The following is a 21196-nucleotide window of genomic DNA, read 5'->3' as shown; positions in this document are numbered from 1 at the left end:
ATGCATCCTGCCATCACCACTGACAAGGAAAAAAAGCAAGAAAAGTGGGCTGCAAGTGGCTACTGTCACACAGATTAGTGTGAAAGAGAGGCTTAAGGAGCTGTTGCTTTGTCCATTCAGTACAGCTTTGAATTTTAAGAGACAACCTTAATAATGACAAGTCAGAATAATTTTTCCCAGTGTATGGCATTGCTGACATGTCATGCTGAACTATTTTCAACCTTAGAAATCAAGGTGCAAAAAAAGATTGATGAAAATCATTAGGAAATGCTGAACTGCTCCATAATTTTTGATGCACAGTGAAGTTTGCTTTTTTTCAGTTTCATTTGCCCTGAAATCAAGGTGTTTGAAATTAAATACAAATTATATTGTTCACAAAATAACCTCACTGTGGCAGCTAGGACACAAAGAGAACTAGTAACCAAATTTCTATGATATAATCATGAGCTCATGATTTTCTGTCATAAAATCATGAGCTCTTTGGTGAGGTTGTATGCTCTTATCCTGTTTCTGATTTTTTTTTTCCTGTATTTTCTTGTCATTTTCTTTCTCTTACATGTGGGAAGATAAAAGCAAGTGTGGGGGTTAAAGGGTAAGGATAAATGCTGGTCTGTCTGTCTTTGTCACTCTGGTGAGAGTTATATAAAGGTGACACACCCAGCACCACTCTTCTGCTGTTGTTTCTGGGCATTGTTGCTCACTCCTCCTGTCTAGAAAACAGTAAAAAAAAAAAAGTGTGGTCAACAAGGATTTGAGAAACTCATTTGCAAATCATCTGAAGCTGACTGTTCCTGTAATATTATTAAGAGACAAAGGGTAGATGAAATGCTACAGAAATGCAGGGACTAGCAGATTTCTCTTCTCTGCTTGCTCAGATGTCTCAACAAGGATGTGAAAGGGTAATTTATCTTTCTGCAAGGAGAAGAGATAAACTTCTTGCCTGAAAGGATTGTCTGCTTCATCTTGGAGATATTTACCTTGAAGCTGTATGGAGTAGTCTTTGTGACTATTGCTTATTATGACTCGCATCAAGATTGATGTGTCACTTCTCTTTAATTCAGATATAATTTTGGATAGCTGGTAAAGCACGGTTAATTTTAAATAATGCTTTTGATGAAAACAGATGAATGATTATTAGAAATTATATTTAATTTTTCAATTTAGAAAAATGAATAGAATGAGTATAAAAAAACAACTTTGAAAATGACTTCTAAGTTTGACATTTTTCCCTTGAAGCAGTAGATGTAAACAGTGGGTGACAGTGAGTTGACTCTACTTTGCCTTCCTATGAAACTTCTTTGCACTAGAAAATGTTGATAAAAAATAATTTATTCATGATTCCTTGGGTATAGAAAGTGTTTTTCAAAATGCTGATAATTTTCCTATTTATAATTTTTAAAGATCTAGCTTTAACAATATTTTATTATATTTTTATTTAAAGATGCCTTTTTAATGAGTGTTAAGCCAGCATGTTTAAAATTGTCAATTTGAAGTACTCATTGAAAGCATACATTGATAGGAATAGTGCCTGTGTAAAAGGAACTCAATTTTCATTTTTAAATTTTGAAAATACTTTTGAATCACCTGATGAAATTGATGGAGTTAATACATTCAAATGAATTACAGTTTGACATGTTTAAATTTTTTAAAATATTTGTTTCTGAGTATTCATACTTAAAGACAAACTTTTGATAATGTAAAATTAACAGAAAGCAAAATTTCCAGTTTAAAGAAATTTTAAAAATTTAAGTTGCAATATGCTTATATTTTGATCTTTGATTGTCCATATTATTTATTCTCATGCCTTGGAAGTCTTACAGTGTTACTATTTATAGTAACAGTTTTTTTATTATATTTACAGTTTAACTTGTATTTTTAATTCAGATGGGCTTATTGTTTAATATGACTTTGTAATTTGGATATTCAATAAAAACATTTGCAGGATAATTTCATAGAAGTGAGCCTCTACAGAAATTTCAGTACATACCATTTAGAGGCAGTTTTGTTTATCGCTGTTTGTTTTCACATCCCTTTAGGATACTCTAAGTAACCCAGCATGATTAATTGTGAGAGCAATTATACACAAATTTTGTATTCTGCCCACAGGCATGCATGAAAATACTTTCTGTCTTCCTTTGAAGTTCACATGTTTATTTATTATATATCTGTATCAGAGTATTTATGAATTTAATTCATTATTGCACAGCTAAGCGTGATATGATATAGATATTTTAATGCCAATGTCCTCACAAATTTATGTACTGGCCATCTGGAAATTGGCCTAATAGTTAACGTTTAACAATATTAATATTGATATCACCTAGAGGTAGTTCTGTTGAGTTTTTTAAAGATGTGATGCCTTCTTTCTGTGAAATAATTTTCTAACAGCTCAGTTTGTGGTTTGGTAAGACAACATCTGTGCTGTGAATCAAAGAGTTTGTGGCTCGGCACTCCCTGCCCAATTATTGGCAGTTTTCATAAACACAGAATATTAAATGGAGAACCTTCGTTGTTCCAAACTACCTGGATTTCCCCTAGCTTTATCTTACTGAGAGCTTTTTCAGCTTTTTCTTTCTGCTGAACAAAGGCTATGTCTTGCCCTGATTTTGAGTGTTATTACCTGGGGGGGTGGGAGAGGGCAGGTGAGTTGGATCTGCTTTTAGCTTGGTTAAAATATTCTGAGAACTTCAGATGGTACTGTTACAAATTGTACCCAAAAGATTTACCACTTTTGATAGGAAAGGAAACAGACCTTTTCCTCCCAGTTTCCTTAAACCTTATGTGCAGTACAGTAAGTTGCTAACATATATGAAACCAGTAGGGTTTTTCAAATGTTTTGTTAGTTTCTATAAAACTTGTTGCTACAGTCTACAATTTTTTGCAGGGCTTAATATGGTTTAAGCTTTTGTCTGTGGGTATTTCGGATGTTCTTTTTTCCTCTGTTTTACCTGTATTAATTATAATGAAGGATGTTGGAGGTAGAGAACAGACATAGAACTGACCTAACAACACTCTGCAGAGAGATTTTTCTCCATCTCCATCAGCACACATCCTGTTGTAGTGCTTACTTTTAAGACAGCATTGCTGCTTCACCAAACATCCTCCTACAGTGAGAGAAGTAGGGATAACTCTTGGAAAAAGTTTTGAGGCTAGTGACAAAATATGTTTGTCTTTCAGATCCCCAGCTCAAGGGTATAGTGACCAGGTTATATTGCAGGCAAGGCTACTACTTGCAAATGCACCCCGATGGAAGTCTCGATGGAACCAAGGATGACAGCAGTAATTCTAGTAAGTGACTGCCCCAGGGGAATGTGTTAATCGCACACGCAGACCGCACCGCTCGAATGTGTTTGCACAGGCACCGTGGGAATGCCTGCCTGCCTGCCTGCCTGCCTTTGGAGGGTTTCTGAATGTGTTGTGTCCCAAGGAGGAGGGTTCTGTCCCTTCGAAGCCTGGTGATCACCAGCATGGCTCGTGCAGGACATTGGCCTAAATGTGTTGCCTCTGAAAGGGGAAGGTGTTAAGAGCTCACGGACCTTAGGAGGGAGATATTTAGGCCAATGAATGTCTTCTGGTAATTTTATAAAAGTGGTAAAATTATATTAAAAGAATTTTTTAATAAGAATTCTTTATCCAACAAAAATTTCTTATCTTCTGATAAATAACAAAGAAACAACAAGACATGGAAACTAAATTTCCCAGAAAAATCCAAATTTACAAGCAAATAAATGTATGATAAACTATCAAAGACCTTCATAAAAATGCTAATGCTAAATTAACTTGCTGAAGGTACTAAAAATTTCGGGGCTAAAAATCCTTTGCTAGCCAGAATTCCAATGATGTTAAGAGATTTTTGCCACTGTAGAGATGGCAAAAGTGGCAGTTTTTAAAAATGTTCCAAACAAAAGAGGTCTTGAAAGGCTGTGTGGGTTGCTGCTTTGGTATGCTTTTCCTATGATACTGCTACGTATTTTCGTTCAATGAACATATATATATGTTTCATAACTTCAGCTGCAAATGGTAATTAAACAAACCTATTCTTACTCTAGAAATAGTTTATTTGTGTTTTGTTTATTTTAATTACCATGACATATTTAAGTAACATTTCTGTGTCATCTCAAATTTTATTTTAAACACTTTTAATACACAAGATTTATTTTCTTATTATGCATATATAAATAACCCCTTAGTTTCCTTAAAAATGTTGAAATTAGGCTGCAGAAATTAAAGTATTTGAGTTTTCTGCCTTACATTGGTAAGGTTCCTGTTTTAGTTGTCATTTTTAACACCTTTCATCAGCAGATAGCATGATCATCTTTTATTATTTGGTTTGGAGTTTTTTAATAGAGAAAAGTTGTTTAATACATTTTTATGTGTATCTCTCTGTTTGTTTTTCAAGTGTTTTTGTTCCCCTTCCATGTCCTCCCCATCCCACTCCCACCCTTGTTTCTTTTCTTCCCTCCATGTGTCTATCTCTCATGCCCACTCCAGTACTGGAGTACACATTACAACCTTAAAAAAGACAAGATTATTCTCACTTTTTATAGAAGCTTTGCCTAGATGAGGTCTAAGAACTCTCTTAGGCAGATCTCTGTCTCTCTGCCCCTCTCTCTTATTCTCAGCTTCAGCAAGAAGATGTGTAGGACTGCAACAATTTTGTAATGTTTTATTGTTATTTCTGAGAGGTTTTTTAACTCTAAGATCTCTACAGATATGGAGTCATTTCAAAGATAGATCACAGTAGCCTTACTTTTCTCTTTTTCATGTTGTCATCTTTACAAATTGTCTTCTTTTTTTTTTTTTTACTCTTTCTCCTCTTCTGTGCATTTCTGATTTTCCAGCTCTCTGCCCATCTTCCTTATTCTTTTTCCAAAATGCAGAATAAATGTTCTATATTATGAATATTCTGAAATATTGAACTGCTCCAAACTCAACCAAATACCATATAGAAGTATTGTGTATTTTGGATAAATATTGTTAGTTATTTTGTTTTACTGAAAATTATTTTTTGGTTAAAAAATTGTGGCATTTTTTTCCCACAAAGTCTTTTTGTTTTTTCTGTCTTCAACTGGTGGGATTAATTTTTTCTTAACTACTCCGATTTTCCAATATTTTTTGGAAAGACAGTTTAGAACAGAAGAGCGCAAAATTAATGTGTTTGCCAGGAAGGCCTACAGTCTACATCTGAAATTTTGTTGATATATATGTATCAACCCTATTAAGAGCTGAAAAGATTTACCCATTTGGTATATTTATTATTGTATGAATATGTGTTTGTTTCTTTTGTGCTGCCAGTCTTAGTTTTTTCCCTTTCCACTTTGTTACCTTTCATTTCCTGTTGAACTTTTTTTCCTACTGCTTTTTTTATTGCAGTATATGATGTTTTTCCTTCTTTCTTTCGCTTTAAAACAATAATTTTCTCACGGATAGAATTTCCAGTGTTTTGATATTTTATTTTTTGAGCTCCTTAGCATGGTAATTTCTGTCTGAGGCTTACAAGTGAATAACTTTTGGCAGCTGCCCAAGGGAGAAGATCCTGCCTCTGACTGTGGTGCTTGCAGGCTGCCCATTTAATGTGCCCAGTGGGTGAAGGGATGGACACATATCAGCTGTCTGTAGGACTGATAGAATACCTGCCTGGATAGTGAGGATGACTTCCATTCAAAGTGTGTTTCATAGAAAGAAGGAAATACAGACTGCCAAAGGGTGTGCATCTTTGCCAGCCTTCCACCTGTCTTCTGACTAGTCACTGTCCCTGAAGAGAGCCCACTGAGTAACTGGGTGTCAGAGAAGCCAGAGGGAGCGAGGAGTGAGGGAGAGAAAAAAGATGCAGTTTCTTTTTTGTCTTCAGCAAGGAAACTGTTTGAAGCTGAGTCATGCTGCTACTTTTTGTGCTGTTGCCATGTATTCTGTGTCAAGCAGTTAGAGAAGTACTTGGAATTAAAATTCCCTCAAGTGCCTATATCATTTTGTACTCATTTTACATGTATGTCAGTAAACATAACTTTACACCCTTTTGTTATAGAAAAGTACCTCAAACTAAGATTAAAATTTGTTTCTATCTGAAGTCAAAATGAGTTGTACCAGCTGTTTTAATCAGCTGCTTATTGTCCCAGTTTGAGTAAAGGCTAGAAACTGCAGAGAGAGATGACAAAATTTTTAGTGCATCACTGTATGCAAAAACTTGCATGAAAAAAGAAGGAAGACTTGATGTGCAATTGCATGAATGTACTTTCGTCTGCTCGTGTTGATGGCCATGATATTAGAACCCAACCTAAACAGAAACAGACCAACAGGTTTCAGTTCATTGTTGTAACTTCTTTTTATAACTTTTCCAAGATAATGATGTTTAATAAAACAATGGTAATTAATGCACCTATTTGTTAATGGTGCTGAGTTTCCTTAAATCACTTCCCTAAATTAAGGTTGTTAGCCAAACAATCTTGTCTGCACAGTGTGTATTTTTTTTTTTGCCCCAGTCTCAGTGATATCTTGTTTTAGCTGTTTTTTGTTGTTTTTGTTTTTTTTTTTTTTTAATTTAATTTCTCTAATACCTTTCAGTTTCTGGTTTGGTTTGTGTCTTGCTTGTAGCAAAAGCAGGAGTGGCTGTGGTTAAAGCTGTAGCTTTGGTTACTGAGTTCCTACTCAGTGTAGCTGTCACACTCACTCTCATGTTCCTGGACTTCACAGGTGCAAATGCAGCTTGCTTTACTGGCCTCATCATTATTAATTAGGAAAAACAAGCTTCTGCACAGAAATCATAAAGAGATATAAACGATTTCCTTATGTCCTTGTAGTAACAAGCATTACATTTTCCTCCTGTCCTCCCCACCTAAACCAGCTCAGTTTTAGGCTTTGGTCTATCTTCAAAGTTTTGTCTCATGAATGAAGGGTAGGTTTAGTAGGAAGACTAATAAATTTGTGAAACAGACAATTCCAACTTTTTAATTTCTGAGATTGAAACCCTGAATCTTTCAGCTCTATAGCTTTTTTTAATTCACCTAGAGTGTATCTCAGCCAACGACCACTGAAAAAATGCAAGGTAAATGAGGATACTTTCCTTTATAGTTGACAGACCTGATTGTAACACTCACATTTTGCAATTTGTAACCCTTTTGAAATTACAGTTGTGTTTGTAACATGTTTATAATATTCTCTGATTAAAAGAGCATTACTTATTGGTAGTCTTATTTCATAAACTGATAAATGAAAAAGTGAATATTATCCAAGAAAAATTTATTTGGTTGTGCTGTGCACATCTTTTATTATGCTGCAACATGCTTTACTTCCTTTGTGGTGCTTGGTAACTGGTAGAGCTGCTCTTCAAGAAATCCTGCAACCATTTAACATTCCTTTATTTTCATCTTTTAATGCATACTTCTATTTATATCTTCCAAATTGAATGTGGAAGCATTAACTTTTTAATGTCTTTAAAAAATACCTACCACTATCATATTTTAGTTTGAAGGTACTCATAAAATAACCTTTACAGCACCCTTGTAAGGTAAAGGAGATAATTAGATAGAAATAAAGCACATAAAGATTAGGAAAAAAACACCTGCAGTGCTCTTAAATTTGGATTAATGCATGTTAATTTTGGATTACTGCACTGAAATATCTGCAGCCTGATGCTTGCACTGGTTTTTACTGAAGTTTGTCTTCAAAGAATTATACAGGCATTTACTCATCTATTTACACCACCTCTGGGCGTTAGGTAAGCCTGTTTCTCCCACTGGGATAATCTTAGTCTGACAGGTAAATGTTCAGTCATACTAAAAAAAAAAAAGTTTTAATTATGTCTTCTGTAAGATCAGGCAGCTAGAATTGGTTTGCTCCACAAGAAATGGATGGACAAATCTCTGAGCACCACACTCCTTGCAGTCATTGCCAATCTAAAAGATATTTTGATGGAGTTGTCATTTTTGCCTGTGGGCCTGCAGATGAAAATAAATTGAAGAAGTAGTTGCCTTGATCTGATTGGAGATTTGGTACTTTGGAAAGTTTTGTTAACTGCCACAAGGGCAGTGTGCTTGCAGAAGAGGCTGCAAGTTCAGAACTCTTAAGCAATCAGTCTGTAGCAAGATTCCTGAGAAAAACAGTGATCTGTAATAGCAATTTTCTTGCAGCTACAAGTAAATTGTACCCAAATAGTCTTCCACAAGTATATGGAAATATCTGATTTCAGGCATTTCAGATTTCAAGTTAATGGACTGTGTTGGTGTAACATAAAAGAAGGAAAGAGTTAAACGACAGTTTTGTATTTTGCTCAAGAAAGGAGTGATTGCTTATTAAAAAAATGGACTCAAACTTTTGCTGAAACTTTTTGAGGATTAGAATCCAACTCAGATTTGGAGTTCCTGCAAGTCTCCTCCATGAAACCTAAACAAATAACCTTTTCATGGCAGTTTTTCCTGCTAACTGTCTCCATCGCCATTTTCTGATCTTTTTTGTGGTGGGAGTAGGCTTGCAGGCTTAAGAAAAGGCAGAGAACCCAAATGCTTTATAGCTGTGGTTTAAACAGAATACAAAGCAAAGCTAAGGGAGTGTGCACTCTTAGCACTGACAAGGAAAAAGGGTTTTACTTGCACCATTTTCGCCAATCAGTTCCCTTGTCTTCCCTGCTGCTCCCACATCCTACTTACATTTGGAATTGCCAGGCTTTCTACTTAAGCGTGCAGCATGGGAACACTGAGCACCAGGCACCGCTGTATTTTCTGGGCTGTTGGGGGCTGCTCCCCCTCTCAGCTCATCTGTAGACTCACTGAACTGGCTTTAGGCACATAAAGATGTTCAGGGACCTCACTCCCCAGGTTTTGGTTTCAGATCATTTTCTTAAACAGAGAAGGAAGCAGGGGACATGGCTCATTTTAGCAACCCCCTCAGATAAGAACATATGTTTGGCTGTGCAGAACTGGAATGCCAGCAGACTCTAGAAGGCTTTCTGCTTTTCTTAGAGCAGGTTTTTACTGGAGTGAGGTATGCCACAGGTGAATCCTAGGAATGTTTGAAATGTCTAATTGAATACAAAAGTCTTGCTCAGTGAAGATTACTGCCCAGTCTGGTTCTGGAGGAAATCAAATTTCTTTTGGTCTGCTTCAAAGTGCATTAAAACCACATGCTGTGCCTTACTGGTGTATGTTTTGCTGTCCCCAGTATGAAACACATTGCTGAACATTTGTCAATCGATAGCTGAATGTAGACTGGCCTCCCTAGTTTCCCTCAAGTCCGAAGGATTTTGTGAAGCTTATTGAATATTCTGACTGTGCAGAATTGCAGCATTTCAGGTCACACTCTAAAATTTTAAGGGTTTAGACTAATTAAAGGATCTCTGAAAATCTCCAATTAAAATTTGGTGACAGTAAAAGATGCATTACATGCCTTCCACAGTGCTTTCTGAATTCACCATCAGCTATAAGCCACTTCACTAACTTTATAGGCTGCACAAGACACTGCTGTAATTGTTACAGGCCTGTAATTCTTGTTCAGTGGTTACAGGCCTGTAATTCTTGTTCAGTGGTGGTTGGATTTTTTTTTTCTAGCTTTGGAGCTTTATTTTTATTGGTAATATGGTAAATAATATCTGCATTTCAGAATTTTTGACTGAACCACTATGACTATGAGTTATTTTTCATTAGCTGACTTACTTCTCATGGCTGACTTGTCTTTTGTGTTCACCTCTTTTCTTTATATAAGTATTGTTTGTTTTTCCTTCCTTGTGTCCCTTCAGTTGTTTCTTCAGTCCCTTTAGCATGGTTTGCTCCTGCAATTTCTTTTTTTCTAGGAAAAAATCCAAACTCAGTTGCCATCTGATACTTTGTTTTGCTGTGACAGACTCCCCCTCTACAACCCACAACAGTGATTTTGCCGGTTTTGACATTGTTTCCTTTGAGGATAATAAAATGAATGGACAATGAGGAATTTATGACTATTTTTTGACTTCCAAATTACGTTGAACTAAAAGCCCTCAAGCCATGCAGTCTTTAGCCTATATACTCTTAGGATATCTTTTCTGTGAGTGCCATATTTCACTGTTTTGCATTAATTAGAGAGGGAACCTTATCTGTGCCAAATATTTTTTTTTAGTAAACAGCACTGTAATATCCTATCATAATGGAGAATTTTGGAAATGACAGAAATTAAAATCTATTTGTGCTAATTCTTGTTATCTCTTTTATTTTCTTTGTAAACCTGCCAAATTGTTTTCAGTTCTTCTAGAGCTCTTTACAATATATTTTTCTTTCTACCACTCTAGGAAGAACTCTGCTTCAATTCCTAGCTTTAAATTGGCTTTGTGTATTCCTAAAATTATCTGATGTTACACATTATTTTTTGCATGAAAATGCAGAAGGAAAGGTGTCTCTTTTTTTTTTTTATACATGCCTATATTTCTATATGTCTACCTATGTTTGTTGTTTTTTTTTCTCAGTTGTAAAGACTTGATCATATTCATCATAAAAAAACTGGATGGATTTTTGTTCTTCGATCAAACAGGAATTTTCGCACCTTGAGAAATGTATTTATCCACTGCAATTACATTATTTTTTTCTCTTGGTTTGGGCTTTAGCTATGGCATTCTGATTACAGACAGCCTCATTCAGTACATTTTTTGGTCACACCTATGGATGTCCTTCTTAAATTTTGAGGAATTCACTGTAGGTGTTACTGTGTTCCTGACACTTGACTTGGTATAAACATAGTCCCCACTGCATATGTTGGATACACAGGTTGTGCTTTTGGTTTTCATCCAAGGACTTGGGAGTCCCTGGCTTATCCACAGTGGAAAAACACTTAGCATAAACTTTGTGTCATCCTGGTCTTTTCTTCCAAAACTGATGTGTGATTTGCATCTAATGTTCTAGCATGAGTCAGTAAATGAAATATAGGTGTGTGCTGGCATAAGTTTTAGAATAATTGGTTCATGCCACCTACTTATACAACTTGTGTTTTTCTGTGGTGAGGCTGGTAAACTCCCACTCTTCACACTGGTCTTTTTTCAGACAGTAATCAAAGTTGTGGCTGTTTCGATTACTACAGAGGTATATAGTATTTCTAGGGTATTTGTTATTAGGTGGTTTTCTGATTATTTTCTAAATATTACCCCAAGTTCTGTATTCTCTTCAATAACATTTATGCCCATTTAGAATCAAGCACATATTTCAGTGCTTTTATGAACTATGATAAGCCTCTGTCATTGCCTGACACCATTTGATACTGCTTGTATCAAATATATCATTCAAAAAAGAAAAAAAAAATTTGAAATCACAGATCCCTTGATATCAGTCTTTGATGAGAGCACCTTTTAGTTGAAAACCATAAAGATGCCCAGGAAAATAAAGAGCTACTTGCCAGAATCAAAGAAGAAATATTTTCTGAGTTAGTCTGATTTTAAAAGCATAACAAAAAATATGCAGAACTGATTTTCTTTCTTTTCTGCTAATTATGTTTACTAGACAATTGTATTAACTGTAGCATATTTATGTCTGAACGTGTGTTTTCTTCACAGCTTTATTCAACCTTATACCAGTGGGACTTCGAGTTGTCGCTATCCAGGGTGTAAAGACTGGGTTGTATATAGCCCTAAATGGAGAAGGTTTCCTCTACACATCAGTAAGTACCTTACTGGATCTGTTTAGGAGGCACAGCTGAAGTTGAAGTCTACACAGGAATGAGATGAGTGTCCACTTTTAAGAAGTTCTGCAATGTCTGTGTATGTTGCACACACCGTGCTTGTGTGTAGCATTATCTGTAAATGAGACACAGTAGAAATTACTGTGTACTACATATGAAAGTCTGAATGTTAGCAATCCTAAAAAAGCACACCATAGAGCTCTTTTCCTGGCAGGCTTTCATAGTAGAGTGCCATATACCACAAAGATTATAATTTTCATTTCAGTTCTTCAAAATTTTTAAATAAGGACCTGCAATTATTTTCTTAGAGTCCTGTTGATCAGAATCCAAAAACCACTCTAACCATTAATTTTGCTGATAAGATTTATGAGTGCAACTTCCATCTAAAAGGTTATTAACAGCCTTATGGTTTATCACAATAATCTTGTAACTGTATGCTTAGCATTACTGATTTTTTGATATCAGATATAAGGAGGGACTATTACCTCTGTAGAATGATCAAAGTTTTAAAAAAGTCTTTTTGAGTCACAAAGAAGACTGCTGGATAAAGTGACCAGAAAGACCTCAGATTGTTTATGGTATTTCAAATGATTTGATGCTAATCACTCAGTGTGTTGTGAATATAAAATTCCTCAGTTTTGTTTAAATTTAGGGTCTTAACTTCCTTTGAAAGGCAGACAGCCTTTAATGTGAACAGGAAGTTCTGTCAGGTATTAACAAGGTGGCTTAAAGGATTTTTCATTACTATATTTTTATTGACATCTATGTTAAATTTATTTACATAGTGCTTTTTCCATTTTTTGCGTCACATAGTTCTTAATTCCCAACTGAGTTACAATACACTGCTTTGTCTTCAATGTCCATTGAAAGGAAATGGGAAAGATTAAGTTTCTGATGCCCTGAGGGAAAGTATTCTGTTTGTTTCAAACACACAATTGTCTTGCAAAAGCTAATTAGGAAGAAAAAATGGAACTAATCTTGAATGCCAATGTCAAGACAAAGAGAAAATTCCTCCTCACAAAATGCCTTCTGGAAACTCAAGCAATATTGGCTACATTTTTTTTTACATCTGTTCAAAATAAAAATTCTATCACAGGAAAACATGCAATATTTGCTATCAGAAGGAAGAAAACTTGAAGAAAAAACTTAGTGCTATTAGAGAAAATGAATTACTGACTTTCCAGTTCCATGGGAGGAAAATGAATTACTAACTTTCCAGTTACCTCCTTCTGGTGGGAGGTAATTTCTGGATCATGGCATGAAAAGCATTTTTTTTTTAATGTGTTGGCACAGTGAATAGTACATTCTTGCCCAGCACTGTTCCTGAAGTGCGTTCTCAGTCCCCTAGAAAGAAATAAAAATTTCAGAAGATGTACTGTTTCCTGATGGTTAATTTTGCAGGGGGACCACATGTGTATAAATTGTGGTAGGCACTGTTTTTATGTATTATTCTGGAAATGATTCAAATTAAATGAAGTTAAGTGAGGCAAGGAGTGTTTTTATAATGTACTGCTTACTCTTCCTTGTGCAGAGAATGAAAGATGAGTGGCCCATTAAATTACAAATTGACACTTTATAAAACACAGTGTCTTTGTTATGTCTATGAAAATATTTTCCACTTACACTTTTTTCAAGAAAAAAAATAACATTTGATCAAAAATTTAAAGATATTGATTTCAAAACATCAGTGCTGTAATACAGGTTTGTTTGTTTCATATTAATGTCTTGACAACACTGGAAATACATTTTTGTCTCAGCAATTGCCTGCTTTCACCTTAAAGATTAATACTTTTGAATATAAAATGACAAAGCATCAGAGAGAAGTCTGTCTTCTCCTGAAGATCAAGATGAAGAAATAGTGTATGCAGAAAATTTACCATTTGCAGAAAAATTGTTTTAACCAATCACTTTCTATTACTGTCTTGGTGAACTTTTTGACTCTTTCATATCTGTACATGTGTTGCACCTGAATGCAGAAGTTCTGTATTACATGTTACATGTTTTTCCCTTGGCTATTTAGGAGAGAATGGGAGAAAAAAGTTTTCCAACTTTCATCTGCCACGTGCCATCACTGAAAAAACTGCTGCATAATGGGAATGCTAGTTAAAATGTACATATATTTATATTTATTACAAATTTCTTATAAAGATTGGGAAAAAAGTAATCATGCCTTGTAGACTAAGTAGCATTTTCGGTATAAGTTGAGACTGAAGTTCTGTATAGCCCTCCAATGCACAACAGCTTGGTGTCCCTTCTTCCCATCACACTCATATTCACAGTATATGAAAGCTGTACCTTGTGAGAATACCCTACATGTTGATGCCTCTCTTCAGAGACTGAAAGCCCCAACTCAATTATTTTTATCATAAGGTTCACGTCACATTGACTAATTAAGCAACGGCACTGACAGGAAAGGTATTATGTGTGAAGGTGCTGTGTGCGCTTTTAGAAGAAAATGAACTTACAGTGACAGACTAGTTTTACTAAAAGATTGTCAGATGAAAATTTACATTGTTTCTTGTCTTTTTTTAAATCCTTTTTTTAATGATTGTTTGCATCAGTTTGAGAGTCAATAATTTTTTCCCCTTTATTCTGCCATATTTATTTTTCAACTGTTTCAAAGGATTTTTTCAACTGTTTCTCAGAATTAGAACTAGAAAAATGTGCAGGAACTTCATAGAGGAGTGCTATGTCAGTATTTCTTGGAAGAGAAAGAGGAGGACAGCAAATTGTGTAGGAAGATCAATCTCAAGAGTTTTTCGTACCTATTTTGCCTGCTGCAGCGCTTGAGATTTGTATTCTGTCCTTTGAGAATTGATTGAGCCAGAGTCTCTAACATACTTTATCAAAGTCTTATCAAATAAAGGAGAAGAATGTTTGGAGTTTGACAGGGTTTTGCAAAATTCCTGAGAAATTTTCCAATTTTTTTTCCAAAATCATAACCTGTTTTTTCTATGGATTTAAATTTATTATTGTAATACCATAAATAATTATTTTCTGTCATATGAAATATGAGAACAAGAGCCTTTTCATGTTGTGTTTTTCCTTGTTCTTTTAAGGGTTAGCTCACTTAAAGGCTATCCATGAAACTCACCTATTTTGAAGCTTTGGATTGCTGTGTCCAACTTTATTTCTTTGTGTGTGTATATGTACATATACACACACTTACATCTGTATATTGATATGTATCTAGTCATAAATAGGATATATTTACCTACTGGTAAATAGGCTACTGGAAATAAGCTTTCTAGTTCTATATGTATGTTAGTGAGCAATGAGAATTATTAAAGTGAGTTGAAATTAATTTTAGATGGCGTAATGAACTGTGAATAATTTAATATTTATGACTGACTAAATAACTGTGAAAGCTAGTTGGAGAATCTGGATTTTTCCACAAAGAGCCATCTCAGGTACTAGCAAGATTTTTGAAATTATAGTTATGGACTTCATATGCTAAAGTCAAAAATTATGCCTTATTCCTTTCTTCCTTTTGAAAGGGTGAGCAAGATGAGGTTTCATTTTCAGATTTTGTCTTGTCAAAATCAAAAGCAATGAAACTGGCTCCATGGACTGAAAAAGTGGCACAGCTGCAGGGATTCTCCATGGGGAACAGGTATTGCCTGCAGCAAGAAGATGGCAGTACAGTACTTAGCAGAAGCTTTCGTTGGGTTTGATGTTAATTTTGATCAACTCCCTTTGCAAGTGGTTCATTAGTTCAGCTTCCAGAGGGCTGCAGGTTTTGTTTTGCTTCTAGGATTTCCTGCTATCTTAGCAGGATAAATTCAGAGGTAAAATTTATAAAATGTTAGTCCATTTTATGATTCCTATTATCCTGTGATGAGGATATGAGAGTCTTCAGGGTTTACAGCAATGGATTTTTCTCCAAAATTATTTGATATATTTGGGAGTGTTTGGAAGGGCTACTGGTTCCCTTTTTCATCATAGGAGCAGTTTGTCACTGTACTACCTGTCTGGTGGGTATCAGAGTAAAAGAAAAAGGAAAATTCAAAATGCAGACAAGGAAAAATCCTGTCTAGAACATCTTAACCTGCTTGTGTTTTCTTCTTTGCGTTTCCTCTTTCACCATTTCTTCTGCAAATTTTCTGAGACCAGAGATGTGAACTAAAGCAGAGAGGAAAGAGTACACCTGTGATATTGTCCAGCAGCATATATCAAAGTCATAGGAATTCAGTGCATGGTTTCTTAGTAAGACTGATGCTTTAAAAGATGACTGAGCCTGCAAGGCCAGCTCTGACCTCCCTGGTCCCCTCTTCGACCATTGCTCACTGTGGCTCCAGAGGTCCTCTTCTGGGTATGGGATAGTGGGAACCTCACTGGAAGGATCTAGAAAGTACTGGAGAGGTTTTACCAACTTTTTGTAAAGTATTTTAGAATTAGGAATGTTGCACTACTCACTTAACAGAATAATCTTCTGGTGAGGTGGGGGTTTGTTTTTTTGATCTGCCGCAGTACACAGTGTTGAGGGTGTTGGAAGGGTGTTGGTTGGGGCAGCGTTTCTGTTGCAGTAAGATATCAGTCTGTGTCACAGCCTTCATGAAAGAGAGAGAACATCAATATCTGTTGCTGAGCAGTGTATTTGTTCTACCGCTCCGGCAACTCTCACCTGAAAAAAAAGCCTTTGAGGCTTTCTCCTGACATTTCAGCGGCTTCCCAATGCCGTTATTTCTGCCACTTCTTTAAGCCCACATAATTGACCTCTCTGAGGAGAACAAAATTCAGCCTCAAGGAAGAACATAGGAGCACCTTCAGAGAAGCCTGGAAAAGAGTGAGAACTGAAGTAGTCTGTATTTCTAATATTCAATTCAAAGTCAAATGAAAAATAAATTTTGTCTAGCTTTTCATAGAGCCTCACTTTATGCTTTGGAATAGCAAAGCTTATCATGTGCAGTACTTTGAAGATTCAAAGATGCATAAAACCTTATAATAAACAAAGCAGAAGGGAGTTTAGACTAGACAAAGCCAAAGAGGAAACATGATGTTTTAAAATTTTAATTTTTTTACAAGAATAATCAAAAAGGAGTTCATGTTGACATCAGGACAACATTGTTACAACAGTAGTTGACCTATGGTTTGGTCATTCTCCACCTTTGGATCATTCTACACCTTGCAAAGTATTGTAGAAATAGTCGGGAATATATCTGTTTATAGAAAAAGTAACAAATAAAGCTTGCTCTGGGAAAAGATGTAGACTTTTATTTCTAGTGGTCAAAAGTATACTAAATATCAGAAAAGGGAAAATCTCACTGCTCTTGAGGTATCTGTAGTTTTGTAAATGTAAGCACATCAGAGTGGAGTGTCTCATAATGTTGTGATCAATAGAGAACATTGTTTTCTTTCTTATGTCAGACTTATGCTTTAGGGTCTCAACCTGCTCCCACACATTTATCTTCCAGCACAGACTTTACTAAAAAAAGGACAGGACCTTATTTCACTTGCCATTATCTGTATCATGGAAGTATTGTGGCTCACTTTGGAAAGAGGAAAATGGGTATTTTTAATTATTTGAAAATCACAGCTCCTGGTAAAGACTTCTGGTAATGACTTTTGAAAACTGATTATGTAATATTTTTAAGAGTGTAAAAGCACAGACCTTATGCAAAATCCCTTATTTCAGGGGCTTACCACTAAAGGGCTTCCTTACATATCTATAACATTTTTTGCATTTCTAGTTATTTTTTATTCATTTTGGGATCAGTTAGAAAGTGGCCTATATTTACTTCATATTGAAAAAGGTTTTTTGAGAGGGATACAGCATGTTTCAGGGCTGTGTTCCTCTGTAAACTAGGCTGCATCTCTCAAAAGGTAAACAAGTTCAGCATGTTCCAGCATTTGAAATACACTGACAGGGAGGAGGAAAACATCTGCATGATTTATGCTTATTTATATCTGTTTTTGGAGGTAGATAGTTTGTCTCTCAGGTTGCCTTCCAAAAATAAATACAGAGAATTGCTAATGAATGTATTTATTCCGTGGTAGCACTTCAGTAACAACTAATAACATAGCCCTTCTATATTGTACTAGAGTGTCAAATATGCCTTCTACAGCATGTTGTAGAAAAGGGGTACAAAATACATACTAAGTCCATGACTTTTCTTCAGTGGGTTAGGTTTTCAGCACATTTTTGATTGAATGTGCTGAAGCCAATGCTTTCACACACAAGATAAGGTAAAAAAAGGAGGCATACAGAGACACATGAGAGTTTGATAAGGCAGTAGAGAAGTGAGAAGGGAAGAGATGAATGGAAGGAGGCTGATATGAGGAGACTGTGATAAGAAGGGATATAAGAAAGTGGATAAATAGCACAGTGGAGCAGAACAGTATTGCAGAAAACCTTATAATGACATCGTCATTGTAGAAATGTTTAGGATGATATCATATTGTTCAAGTCTCATGCTTATGTTGATTATGACCTTTCTGAGTGTTTCATACCCACAAATGGCTACTATTTGAACTACTGTTCATAAACCATTTTGTTTAATGAAAAATGCCACTTAGAATACATAAGGATACAGTATTTTCGTGTGGCTTCTTACTCTATGGCTGTATTTTCCTCCTGGAATTTAAATATTTTTCTGGGAGTAATAACAGAACTTGACTCAAATCTTGCAGCTCTGTTTCTTGCCACTTAAACCAAATATTTATGTCCTGATTGTTTCATTAATGTCTACAGTATCCAGGATCTAGCTGAATTTTTATCAGTAAAAACAGTTTCATACTTGCTTTAATTATTCATTTTCCTTTCTCATGTATATTTCTCCTATCCCTGTGCAAAACATCTCTTACTATATGTGCTCTCTCTCCCTGGAATGTATATAAATGCCCCAAGAATAACAGTTGCACTTCCAAACTTGCCAAAGTATGGATGGTCACAGAGCTGCAGCTGAATATTTTTCAATAATTGTATGACAAGGAATAGTAGCTGTAGGTAGGTATGCTAAAATGAGGTAACCTAATCTCATGCTTCAGGAAGTAGGATGGCTGCCACAGGGACTGAGAGGAATGCTTTCCCCAATGTACAGCATCATATAGAGCCGTTGCTCTGAAGGAGGTTTGTCTCTGAGCTGTTGTGCAATGGTCACAGCTGAAGGCTGAGCCAGGCTTGATGGACCAGCAGCCTAATCAAGTCTGTCAAATTTCTGCTCCTGGCAATTCTGTCTCTCATGGTAACATCCCTGTATTTTTGGCCAATGTTTGTTTTGTTGCATAAATACAACTACACTATTCTGGATGTTTCTTTATTCTCTGCTTTGTTGCTCTTAGAAATTTGGGGTTGTCAATAACCCTAAATGTTGAATGCATCTCACTCTCTATTATATACCACTCCTGCCTTCTGTTCACTTACTTCCTTTCTAATTGTCACTTCCCAACCAAAAAGGATCACATTTGAAATTTCTAATTTTCTATTCATTACTGTTTAATCTTACTCATTCATTGCATCCAAGCAAGGAAGGAGGCTACCCAGGACTTGGAATCTCTCAAATTTTAGACAATTATCAAAAAACATGTTTCCAAAACAAACTTCTACTACTTCTTTCCATTAATGGTTAATGAATATTGAAAATATTAAAGACAATTTTGGGAGGATTTTATGGTAAGTTGAAATCTATTTCATAATAAGTTGGGTTCTTACAGGGTAGAAAAGACTTCCTATTGCATTGTCAAGAGGCATAGGTAAGAAAACTTTCTGTGGAGTAGAACACTTAGACACATGTGGTGCTATGACTTCTGTAAGTGCATAGTTAATGCATCTTCTGTTATTCAGGGCTATTTCCAAAAGGTATGTGTCGAGATTGATAGACAGATGAACAGAAATTAACTGAGAGCTTTTAGACATTTAGTCTATTTTCAAAAAAATATTTCTGTTTGTCTGAAGAATTGCTTCAGTCAGATGCTGAAGCAAAAATTTGCTTTCATTATGTGAGAAAAAAAATCCACATCACCTAGCAGAAATGAAATAGTGAAATGCATATTTTGTCATTTTTTTTTAATTTCTCTAAAAATTTTAAATACCTTTATAAGAATATTCAGTTTATATCTGATAGTATCAAGACAAAAGAATGGTATTTACCATTGAATGGTAATTAAAGAAGATTATGCAAGCATCCTATAATTTCAGAGAACTTTCTAAGGTACCCCTCATATCCTATAAAGGGATGGTGTGGGCACAAGTGTCTGTGTATTAAATTATCATCATATCTTTACAACATAGTTCTGTATCATCTGTATCATCATTCTGTGTCATCCTTATGATTAGACTTCAAAAGAAGGATGATATATTAAAAATGTTATTGTAGTGTGCAGCTCTATACAACAGGGTCTTGTATGGAAGACAGTTTTGTAAATACCAAATGTTGAAAAAAGCCATAGATGCATTTGATGACTGATTTATATACAATATCCATTTTATTTTTGTAACAGGTTTCTCATTATTCTTGATTTTTTAAGGGTCTTTTTTCACACTGCCATCATAGACATTTATTTTATTGTTGTGGCGTATTCATTTTTTCATTTGAACAGGTGAATGTGTGGCTAAGCCTAGTGAATGATGGTCAGTGATAAATTTATATCCCCTGTAATCTTCCCATATGCCCTGTGAAAAAAAATTGGGATGTTTCTGTTTCTAAGGCAGCTTTAGCCATGGGCTGGATCCTGTCTGCAAGCTTGGCCATCTGGGGAGGCCCACAGAAATGCTGATTCTGCATGTCCTGACTAATGACCCCTTACCTTGGCCTCCCACACGTTGGCAGAGTTTGTTAATCTGGGACCTGCCCAAGGGTGTTCACAGTCCCCCCTCTTGGGGACAGGGCTGCTCCCACCACCTTTCCCCATGGGATTTTCTGTGGCCAGGGACAAGATCTTGTGTGCAGCCTTGCAGGACCTATGACCGTGTGTGGGCAAATATGTTCACAGAAAAGGCTGGGATTATCCCTGAAACCTTCCTGGCAAGCTAAGCTTCAGAATGGAGAGCTATGGGTCACTTTTTGTGTCCCTTTTTGTAAATTTGTAACTAACTATTTGTCGATTACAGTTCATTTACAACTTTAATAAGTGTGTTAACAGTGATATTTGTGTCTATACAAAACTGAGTAAGAAAGCAAGCATCCAGCAGCTTGTACAAAGTTAGATAACATCAAGTCTAGATTTCCCTCTTGGTTTGTCAAATTCCTTAATCTTCCTCTTTACCTGCTGGCAGCTTTCCCTAACAGTATTCCTTGATGTATTTCCATGGATAGTACATGATTTTATATGCTCATTATGCTCATTTAGACAAATATCATATATCTTCATTCCCATAGAGGCCCAGGAATTGAACAGGATGTGGCTCTTTACTGCCCTCTTCTCTTTCTGTCATTTGGGATGCCATTCAGTCAGAGGCAGTTGTATGTGAAAACAGACATGCCAAAGGAAAGTTTGAGGTTCATTCTTGTTGCTTGACCAGGCACTACTTGTGGCATGGCATCAGAATAACTCCTGGCAATGTTGGAACCTTTTCTGCCCACAGCTTAGTGTAATTCAAAATTCCAATTTTAAATTTCTAAAATACTGC

At 35.7% G+C, this 21196-nt stretch overlaps 1 protein-coding gene across 4 annotated transcripts in view; it reads left to right on the top strand.

Moving 5' to 3' along the window:
* Positions 1 to 21196, top strand: part of FGF14 (fibroblast growth factor 14) — a 380196-nt gene that overhangs the window by 285264 nt on the left and 73736 nt on the right. For 2 of the 4 annotated variants that reach the window (XM_066545155.1, XM_066545156.1), the window contains exons 2-3: positions 3178 to 3288; positions 11504 to 11607. In XM_066545155.1, the coding sequence (XP_066401252.1) occupies positions 3178 to 3288; positions 11504 to 11607 (215 nt within the window). The remainder of the gene's footprint in view (positions 1 to 3177; positions 3289 to 11503; positions 11608 to 21196) is intronic. The other 2 variants (XM_066545157.1, XM_066545158.1) reach the window with 1 other exon arrangement.

This window comes from Molothrus aeneus, chromosome 2 (assembly GCF_037042795.1).
Source record: "Molothrus aeneus isolate 106 chromosome 2, BPBGC_Maene_1.0, whole genome shotgun sequence".
NCBI classification, from domain to species: domain Eukaryota; kingdom Metazoa; phylum Chordata; class Aves; order Passeriformes; family Icteridae; genus Molothrus; species Molothrus aeneus.
The sequence above is the reverse complement of the archived record's forward strand: the minus strand, read 5'-3'. Positions and strand labels throughout refer to the sequence as shown.